General features: G+C 34.4%; 1 protein-coding gene across 1 annotated transcript; it reads right to left on the bottom strand.

Annotated features, from left to right (window-relative positions):
- Window positions 1-590: 590 nt before the first annotated feature.
- On the bottom strand, window positions 591-3,829 carry LOC132031335 (indole-3-acetic acid-amido synthetase GH3.6-like). The gene is made up of 3 exons (XM_059421255.1): window positions 3,402-3,829; window positions 1,775-2,706; window positions 591-1,420 (listed from the first exon to the last, which is right to left on the bottom strand). The coding sequence occupies exons 1-3, from the start codon at window positions 3,710-3,712 to the stop codon at window positions 831-833; spliced, it is 1,833 nt and encodes a 610-aa protein (XP_059277238.1). The 5' UTR covers window positions 3,713-3,829; the 3' UTR covers window positions 591-830.
- Between the last annotated feature and the right edge of the window lie 6,264 nt (window positions 3,830-10,093).

Below are 10,093 nucleotides of genomic sequence, written 5' to 3'. Positions count from 1 at the left end.
AAACCGCGAACACTACTGGAGCTAGAATCCAAGTTACAGGTTTGATTGAATTTAGAAACTTTAGTCTAAATACTGTATTTGTACAAATACAAATTATCTAATTTAGAATGCGGTAATTTAAAAAGATTAAAATCCCGACCCATAAATTTTAATTTCGACTCCACGTCTGCCCTTGATTAGATAACAAAAACAGCTTAAAGGGTACCACCACTTTGGCAAGTGGTTCAAGATAGTTCAGTGGGCAAGATTTCTTGCCCGGAAAAAAGAAAACATTTCCCACAAAAGCCTTTCTTGAAATAGGAACTGAATTTATGTACGTGGCTAATTTAAAGTTTCTAACATAAAGAAAAAAACAGTTGCAAATACTAAGTAGGCGTTTGGCCATAAATTTCAAATATTTTTTACTTTATTTGGAATATTTGAAATTGGAGGATAGAGTTAGTGTTTGGTTATACCTTTTGCAAAGGAGAGAAAAGAGCATTTTATTTAGAATTTATGAATATAGAGTTGGAAAGCTGGTTGGGAGCACTTTTCCAAATCTGGAATCCAACTCCAGGTTAGATTTAAAATTTTATAACCAAACATTGATGTTGAAATAAAGTAAAAAATTATTCCGAAAAAAGTAAACAATTCTCATGGATAAAGTGTGGCTCCTAAGAAACTCGTAAGAACAGATTTTTAATTAAGGAAAAGTAATAACACCCACAAAATTTGTGGTGGTTTTGAGGAAGGGAACAGGGTTAATTAGCCTATGTAGGATGTTCTTAATAATCACTAATACTAAATTGAATCCCAATTGTTCACTTGTTCTTTGTAGGACATGGGATTAATCAGTTCATGTTGTTCCATTGCTTGTGGCCTGGAATCCATTTTGGACACTTTGGGCTGAAGCAATTGGACATGACTTTTGAATTCAAAAGTTCAATAATAGGTGCAAATTTCACACACCGTGGTGTCTTGTACTGGTTTATTGAAGCACCTAAGCTTATAGCATAGTCCATTAGCTTATCAAATGTCCCAACTTCCACAATCCTGATTTCAAGAGGGCCTATGGATTTGTCCGACACACGGCCTTGGCGGTAGACGCTGTTTAACGACTCTTCAACTGTGAGGCAACAGTCTTCAAAGACCGATGGAGGAACTGGGGTTGAGCCATTCACGTTAATTTCCCAGAATAAGACGTAGTGGCCTGGAATTGTGGTGGTTGTGTCCGCGTAGCTGGTGTACTCGGTCACGTGTGCATCGAATGGCATCAAGTGGCTCACTGCATTTTTCATGGCGTTTTGCAGCTCAACTTCATCAGTCTTGTCTGAATCAATGCTCAAGACTACATTTTTCCTGCAAATGAAGTTGAATTGAGGCGCGTTGTTTTTGAAGCCAGCAACTCTAAGCACATCACCAACCCTGTACCGATAGAGTCCTGAAATCGACATAAAATTGATTAAACTAAGCTTAGACTAAAGTGTGTGGCAAGATAAAGTACCGCTAACAATTTTTCTCGCTGTTTCAATTAATTTGTCATATTTGACTTGACAAAAATTTAGGAATTTTTTTTTTTTTTACTTTTCAATCTTGTAGTGTTAATCTAAATAGATGTATAAGATACCAAAACGCTCTTTAATTTTGTGGTCTTAAACATGTCACCTGGGATGTTGAAACTAAAGAGTTGTCAAATTAGAAAAAAAACTTTTTTTAAAAAAAAAATAAGACTAAAAAAGAACGTAAGTCAAACAAATTGAACTAGAAGAAGTATTAGAAATGTGTCTAAATTTACCAGCATATGTGGTGACAACAAGCTCGTACTCCTGGCCAATCTTGACATCAACTAAATCAACTAACTTTTGCTGTTCTTTCTCATTGAGCGATTTTGGCGCGGAGATAGAATCCATGACACCATTGTTTCTATGAATTGGCAAGAACTCGAAGTAGCACATGGTCGGAATAAGTGTGTACGAGACATCTGCAGGCTTGCAAAGGGGGTTAAGGTTGACACCAAAGTAGCATTCAGAGGAAGCATACATGGTACACACAAGAGGGAGACCATTGCTATAATAATCAAGAATTGGTATATACTGTGACATTGTTCCAGTCACAATAACATCAACGTACTTTGTATTAGGCCACAGCCTAGTAATAATCGCTTGCCATGATTTCTTGCTACATTCCGCCTCAATAAAATCAGCCAAGTCCGGATCAGGTTTAAGAATTTTCATCACAACTTCCCTCACTGAAGGATCAGTAATCAATTCGGCGTTTATGGTACCAGATCGAATATCGTCACAAAGAAGAGGCCAGTGTTTCTCGAGGAAGCGGATGGCGCGGATGAAGCCAGAGGCGAAAACCGCGCCAACCCTTAGGACTTCTGCATTTTGGCAGAGTCCGCAAAGCATTTGGGAATACATGCTCTGGTAAGAATCAGGGCAGAGAATTGTTTCGTTCGGGCTAGTGTAGTTTGTATAAGGGTCGGGTCGTCTGTTCTTGAAATGAGGGCTTTTGTAATAACTTGTTAAAACAGGGCGAGCTAATAGTCCACCTGGGGTTTTAGCTTCAGATTTTATGAACAGAAAGTACATTCCTTTTCCTTTCTCCAAATCTGGAACAAATTGGCTCATCACAGGCATTAAAAGGCTATAGAGAAGTGATCTTCTCCCTAGCTCTTCCTCTGTCGTTGGCATCAATTTTCTTTCCCCTCCTGATGTGCCAGAACTACATATAGAAAAATGTCATTTAGTTAAAGACTTGCTACAAAACAAGAACTATGCAAGAATGACAAATTCCAACAGAATTATAAAAAAAAATGAAAACATATGGATTTTTTTCTCTTTAAGTGTCCGGTGTCTGAAACCACTGTCTGAATAAAAGCTCATTATGAGGAGTTTTAATATTCCTTTTACCATTCTACCACACCTTTTGACAATAAATATTTCCCTTCTTGTTATTGTATTATAGTAGTATAGTCAAACCTCTCTATAACGACGTTGTATACTTTTTGACTGTTATAATGAAATATCATTATAGGGAACATGTAATATAACGTAATATGAAAATCGGTCCAAAAAAAAAGAACTTTGTCCTTATAGTGAAATGTTATTATAAAGGTAGCCTGTTATAGAGAGGTTGACTGAGTGACTGTAGTACGTTAGTTTAGATGGGAGGAAAAAAAGAAATTAAAGCTACCTTGTTAGGAACTTAGAGATGGATTGGGAGCAGAAGATCATAAAGCAAGTTTATCTCATTTGATTGGTCCATAGATCATAAAAAAAGATTTTTGTGTCTCATTAGTCATTAGTAATATGAATTTTATGCACTATATTTAGGGCCTCTTATTATAATTTGGCTTTAGGCAACCAATTCTGTTTAGTCACCCTGAGTTTCGAAAAAAAAAAAAAAATTAGACAGACCTTGTCAAGAACTCGGAGACGGGTTGGGAGCAGAAGATGGGAGATGTATCGCCATTAGCAATACGGTTGATTTCAGGCTGAATATCTTCATAGGTAATAACAGGCATGACTTTCTTGAAGGTGTCTCTGTCGGTACAATAGCCATTTTTAAGACCATGGCGCTGCAAGTACTCAACGTTGGCATTTCGAGAGAGAATTTCAGAAAGTACTCTCTTTTGGACTTCATCAGCTTTGGTTGTCACCTCTTCAATGAAATGAAGAGTTTTCTTGTTTTCTTCTGTAACACTAAAAGTCTTTGGTGCCTCAGGCATTGTTAAGGTAGTAAGTAAAAACCTGTAATATGTATATAATGAGGCAGAGAAAAGGTGCAATTGTCAAAGTATATAGGATGGTTTAGGCAAGAGTTGTTATCAGAAGGAAACTGATTTTTGGGTGTGTGGGTAGATCAGGTAAAAAGGGGCTTTATATAGTGAAAAGTTTTGGATAGCGGTGGCTCTATTCCAACTTACTATAGCGTTTAAAAAGAATATATCTTTCTTTCTTGTTCTTTATTCGATATCCCCGCATTTGATCTCTGATTAATTCAGATTCGCATAAAATTTATTAAAGGAGAATATGGGGTTATACCCCTTGTAATAAATTTTTTTTATATCTAAAATCTCTTATAAAAGGGTGAAGGTGTTATATCCATCCAACCATAATTTTTTATGGTTTAAATCTTTTTTGTTTTTTAATCACAATAGGTGATTAGGGAAGTTGCGATGTTGATAATTGAACTCATACTTACTATGTATGGGTCTAAATTTCTTTCTATGGACAAACAAAAAACGAGAAATACAAAGGGATGGTTCTTTCATTCTAAAACATTATATGACTTAGAATTGTTTATCTTGTATTACAGAAAACATTTTCTCCACTAGAAATTTTCATTAATAAAGTCAATTTCTGTATTTGGCTACAATTACTTTTTAGGATGGAAGCCTTTTCTTTATAAATATCTCAAACTCTTTTACTTTATCATGCATTTAACTAATACTTGAACATTATCATCGGTGTTTATTACAACACTAAAACACACCATTCCGATGTCTTATCCTCCACCTTGTATGATTTTAATGTGTTACCTATTTTTGAGTAAACACTGTAAAATACAAAGTATTTTCTAATGCACCACATTTTTCGCCTGAAATATTTTCCTTGAAAGTCATGATTTTCTTCTGTACGATAAAAGTGATGATGTTTATCTCAAACAACGTGTCTAACGTCAGTTTGCATATTGTTGTTGAATCTTTTGGCTACAAATAACGAATTAGTTATGTGTCCAATTTCTTTTGGAAAGTTAAATTAGATGCCAATGGCTCATCATGTTGGAAAAGCTTTTGAGAGGAGAATTGTTGATCTGACCGACAAATTATATATGTGGAAAGAATAGACAATTCTTTCTTTCATTTGAAGCAAGGTTTTTTGAAATATAACTGAATAAGTTATATGACTTAGAACTGTGTATCTTGTATTACAGAAAAAGTTTTCTCCACTAGAATTTTTCATTAATAAAGTCATTTTCTGTTTTGTTTTTGGCTACTTTGAAATGTTAAGAAATTGTTTTCATTAAGGAAAATAAGTTTTATCAAATTTTATGATTTTAGGGTGTTATCTATTTTTTGAGTAAATACTGTAAAATAATTAAGAAAACGATCTTCCAATGCACCACATTTTTCACCACCAGAAATATTTTCGTTGACATTCATTTTCAACCGTACGGGGTAATTGATGATGTTTATCACAAACAAGCTAAGGTATCAAAAATCTGCTTAATTTCTTAGTGCTGTTATATTAAATTCAATTAGACAATTGAATCTTTTGACTACAAATGGATTCGTTATCTGTGTCCCAATTTTTTTTGGCAAGTTAAAAAGTGAATAGCAACCTGTTGGTTCTCAACCATCTACTAAATTAACATTCCCTTTTAATAATATGATTCATCCTGCCTGCACTGTATAATTGTGTCGTGTATCTGTAAAATTCCTCTCTATCATCTCCACGAAATTATCCAATCAATATTCACACACATGTAATGTACAGATAAGTTGTTTTATCCATTTCTAATTTGTCTCTGTCATAATCTTTTCCAAGCATAAACATGGTGCTATTTAGGAGTATCAAATGATGGATTGAATTGAATTTGAGCGGATTAAAATAGATTAAATCATACTATAATAAGAGTGAGAAGCTCCAACCTTTAAAGGTGGATTAAAATTTTGCCCCTGCAATAAATCATACTATAATAAAAACATCTAATATATTAAATATGAAATAGTACTATATTTTAATTTTATGAAGGTTCATACACGTTCAAGAGCAGTAATTAATTTTCATCAACATTGAGTCAAATCCTAATTAAATAGTATTATTTAAATTAGCTAAATAATGCATTGAGTCTTTTGGTTATCTAGAACTTTATTATACTCTTTAAACCATGATGAATTGTGTAACTATTCATACACGTTTAGACTCTTCAATTACTCACATTTATTGCATTACAATTAAACCTCTTAAATACTCTTATCCTTTATTTTTGGTGTTAATATAATGTTCCTCATTGCTATATGCTGATATTTCAATTATTCAAGTTCCCTATTAAAGATTGTATTACAGCCGTCCTGAAAGTATATAGCAAAACTGTTAGCAAGAGGAATGTGTATAATGGGTGTAGGCGTGCACATGAGATAGTCTACGGCAATTGAGAGGGCCCTTTCAAGAAGTTGCCGATATACATGGCGGCTCTACAACACTTCAATCATGGTACTGTTGTTGAATGGAAGGTCAAATCGAAGCCTGGTGTGCTAGGTAATATTTTTGAGTTTGTGCTTTGGGCATTCAAACCATGCATTGATGGTTTTGCTCATTGTCGGCCTGTAATATCAATAGATGGAACACATGTGTACGGGGTAAACGACATAAAGTCAAGCTAATTGCGCTTGGAATGGATGCAAATGGAGCTATATTCCCTCTAGCTTTTGCAATTGCAGCTAATAAGAGCATTAGTACGTGGGGTATGTTTTTGGACTACTTAAGGCAACACGTTATTAAGGATCGCATGGGAATATGTGTGATCTCAGACAGAAATGCTGGCATATTGCACAATATGTTCAATTTGCAGGGGTGGCAGCCACCCTTTGCCTACCATCGTTATTGTTTAAGGCATTTGAAGGCGAACTTCCAAAAGGCATATCAAAGCCCAACAATTTGCAATTGGATGTGGGCCTGCAAGCAGCATCGGGAGAGAAAAGTTTAACTGCAGATGGACAATATTAGGCGGGCAAATGAGGAAGCCTTCCACTAGTTGAATGCAATTGATAAAGACAAATGGACATTATACCAGGATGAAGGTAGGCGATGGGGCATGCTGACAACAAACAGCTCTGCAATGGCTTGTTGAAATCTGCATGGGGACTACCCGTCACCGCAATGGTGAAAAGAGGCTAAAGGACATGCAGCAGCAGGTCTAAGATGGATGCCAAAACCGTCACAACTGTTCGAGTACCACAAATATAAGGCTCAGAAATATGACCGGATGGATTACAACTCTGCAGAGCGCATATTTGAACTCACAACAAGTGTGCACCAAGATAAAGGAGGTAACGTCCACACAATTTGTGAGATTCTAAGAACATGCACACGCGGCAAGTGGCAATTATATCACATGCCATGTTCTCATGCCTTCAAGTGTTTTATCGCAATGGGAAAGAACGCCTCCTCGTACATGGCTGAGGAATATACAATTGAAAATTATGTAAGAACATATCTTTGAAGGTTCTACCACTTGGTAGTGAGAGTTATTGGCCACCGGATCCATTTTCAATGGTTGCAAATAAAGCATTTATCCGTAAATTAAAAAAGAAAGCATACTCCGTATTCATAATGAAATGGATGTTCCACCGGGGGAGATACACTCGAAAATGCTCATTTTACAATTATGTTGGTCATGATAAGCGCAAGTGTCCCTTACGACATGGTGGTCAAACTACATCTCGCGGTGGAAGTACCTCTCGTGATGGAAGAAACTTTCGTGGTGGTAGATCTAGCAGTGGTGGCACATCTAGTGGTGGTGGCACATCTTGCGGTGGTAGCGGAAGATTAACTCAAGGGCATTAACTGATGAATGTTTTTTAAGTTTTTTTCTTTCTTTGATGATTGTATTTTAAAAAGTTTGGGTTTCTTATTAATGAACAAGTTTAAGTATTTTCATATTGTTATGAATGATGCAATTTAATTATTTTGAGATTTGTATGAATCTTTCGTAATTTTGACTAAAAAATAGTAAACTTAAATCTAAACCCAAGTATTCGTGAAGAACTTAAAGCTAATGACACCAAGCCTTCAAACAAAAATGGCGTTCGAGCACTTTTCAACCAAACGGCAATCCGAAGATTTTCTTATCCTTGATGTATTGAGCCTACCTTATTAATCGCACAAAAATAAGTAGGATTCTATATAAAATATTAAAGTTTCGGGGTCCCGAAGCATGATTAATCTATGGTCAAAGTACGTTAAAAAGTGTAATGAAAGAGGGGTTAACCAAAAGAGTAAAAAAAAAAAAAAAAAAAGAAGGAACCCTTTAGCTCAGTAAATTACTGACAGTGCCGTCCCAGTTAAGTGCTTTAGCGCAGTAATTTACTGCGCTAAAGGCAGTTTTGTATGTTTTTTTTTTTGTTGGGGTATTTTGGTTCAAAAGGTTTTTTTTGGGGTTATTTTGATTCCGGAATCATAGAAAAACGACACTACCTGGTGTGAGGATGGTATATTTGTCGTACTCACAGATGGAAAGGTAGGCTGAGACGCAGACAAACATTAAAAGTAGAGGTGTAAATGGACCGGATTAGTTCTGATTTTTTGAATACCAAATCAATACATAGTATCAAATTTTTTAAATTTATAAACAAAATCAAACCAAAAAAACGTCCGGTATTTGTCCATTTTTTCCCTTTTTTTCTTTTTTCTTTTCAAGTTAGTAATTTCCACGGACATGTGGAAAGAGAGCTACTGCCTATAATAAAATGTAATTTCATCAAGCAATAGTTTTAAATTCGATATAAAACCAAACCAATAAATTAGGTTTTTCAACATCTCACATCATTTTTCGGGTTTTTTTGATTTGATACAAAACATATGAATTGAAGTCCTAGTTACAACTATATATTTATGTTGTAAAATATAAAATTTTGTTGTATTATATTTCAAAATCAGAATATTGCATGCCATAAATGAACACTCGGTTTTGTGTTACCAGTGGATTAACTAGTATTTCATTAATCTCTAAATCTTATGAACTTGACATGATATCCAACATTATTGTCATCTCTATGTAAGTTTAAAAGAGAACCTGGATATAAAAATCTTATAAACAAGTGACTAGAACTGAAATATTTATAATTACATTACAAATATATTTTTATGTATAAAATATTTTAAAAATTGAATACATGTAATGTCGGGTTGTCGCTGGAAGGTTAAACCCAAATCAAACCTCGGGTTTTTTTAATATCAAACCAAGTCAAACCAAACCCAGTGATCGGGCAGTTTACTCGGTTTATACAATGCAGTGGCGGAGCCATAATAAAATGTAATTTCATCAAGCAATAGTTATGATCGATATAAAACTAAACTACATCCACATCAAATTTTGATTTGCATGAATGTTTTATTTATGTTGTAAAATATTTTTGTTGTATTATTTTCAAAATCAGAAGAGCATGGTATGAACACCCGGTTTTGTGTTACCAGTGGATTAACTAGTATTTCATTAATCTTAATTCTTATGATCTTGACATGATCTGTCATCTCTATGTAAGTTTAAAAGAGAACCTGGCTTCTTATAAACAAGTGACTAGAACTGAACTAATTAACGAGTGCACTGTCGCTGGAAGGTTTCTAGCTTCCAGTGATATATATGATACAATATTAAACACCCGAAAAATTAATATATCAATTATTATGTATTACAGACATATATTACATATTGAACACCCTTAATATATAGATTATATGAATTTAAACACTCTTGACAAAATTTCTAGCTCCGCCCGCTGATACAATGTTCATCTGTTGTTAACAATTAAGGCGGTGTAAATTTTGTTTTGGCTTGGGCTTTTTCTAATTTTTGGACGTCTAAACTTGATGTTAAAATATTATGAAACTAAAACTTTGATAAAGTTGATAAACTTTGATAGAGTTAATATTCATAAATTATATATGTATAAATAATTAAAAATTGTATATGTAATCTGGTCAGCACTGGTCAACTTGAACTCGATTTGACCTTAGTTAGTTAAAACCAAAGCAAATAAAACCTATTATTGTCGGATTTTAATCCAAATTTTTCTCAATTTGTCGGTTTGACGCAGTTTATCGATTTTCTTGGTACACCCTAGTTAAGAGTATAGCATCTCCAGACCTTTTGGTAGATGTAAATTTCTCAGTAATTATCATTATGTGCTTGTACCGCTGCTGTTCCTGTCTATACCAGCAGCTCGTCCCCGGTTTCACTTCCCGGTAACACAAAACGGGGCTTTTCATCGTATTCCTTAATAAAAATTAATAAATTTATTTATTGCTCTATCATTAGTGATTATGTAATGCATTTTGCCTAGAGACTAATTCTTTTTTCTTTTTTTTCTTTTTTTTTAAAAGAA

Source organism: Lycium ferocissimum, chromosome 9 (assembly GCF_029784015.1).
Source record: "Lycium ferocissimum isolate CSIRO_LF1 chromosome 9, AGI_CSIRO_Lferr_CH_V1, whole genome shotgun sequence".
NCBI lineage: Eukaryota > Viridiplantae > Streptophyta > Magnoliopsida > Solanales > Solanaceae > Lycium > Lycium ferocissimum.
This window is presented reverse-complemented; position numbering and strand designations above follow the sequence as displayed.

Bases quoted from the DNA above. Each gene is read 5' to 3' on its own strand.
- LOC132031335 (XM_059421255.1), bottom strand. From the start codon at position 3,712: ATGCCTGAGGCACCAAAGACTTTTAGTGTTACAGAAGAAAACAAGAAA. The intron at 2,707-3,401 runs GTCTGTCTAATT...TTCTATATGTAG, and splicing joins GTCTCCGAGTTCTTGACAAG to TTCTGGCACATCAGGAGGGG. The intron at 1,421-1,774 runs GTAAATTTAGAC...TGTCGATTTCAG, and splicing joins TGTTGTCACCACATATGCTG to GACTCTATCGGTACAGGGTT.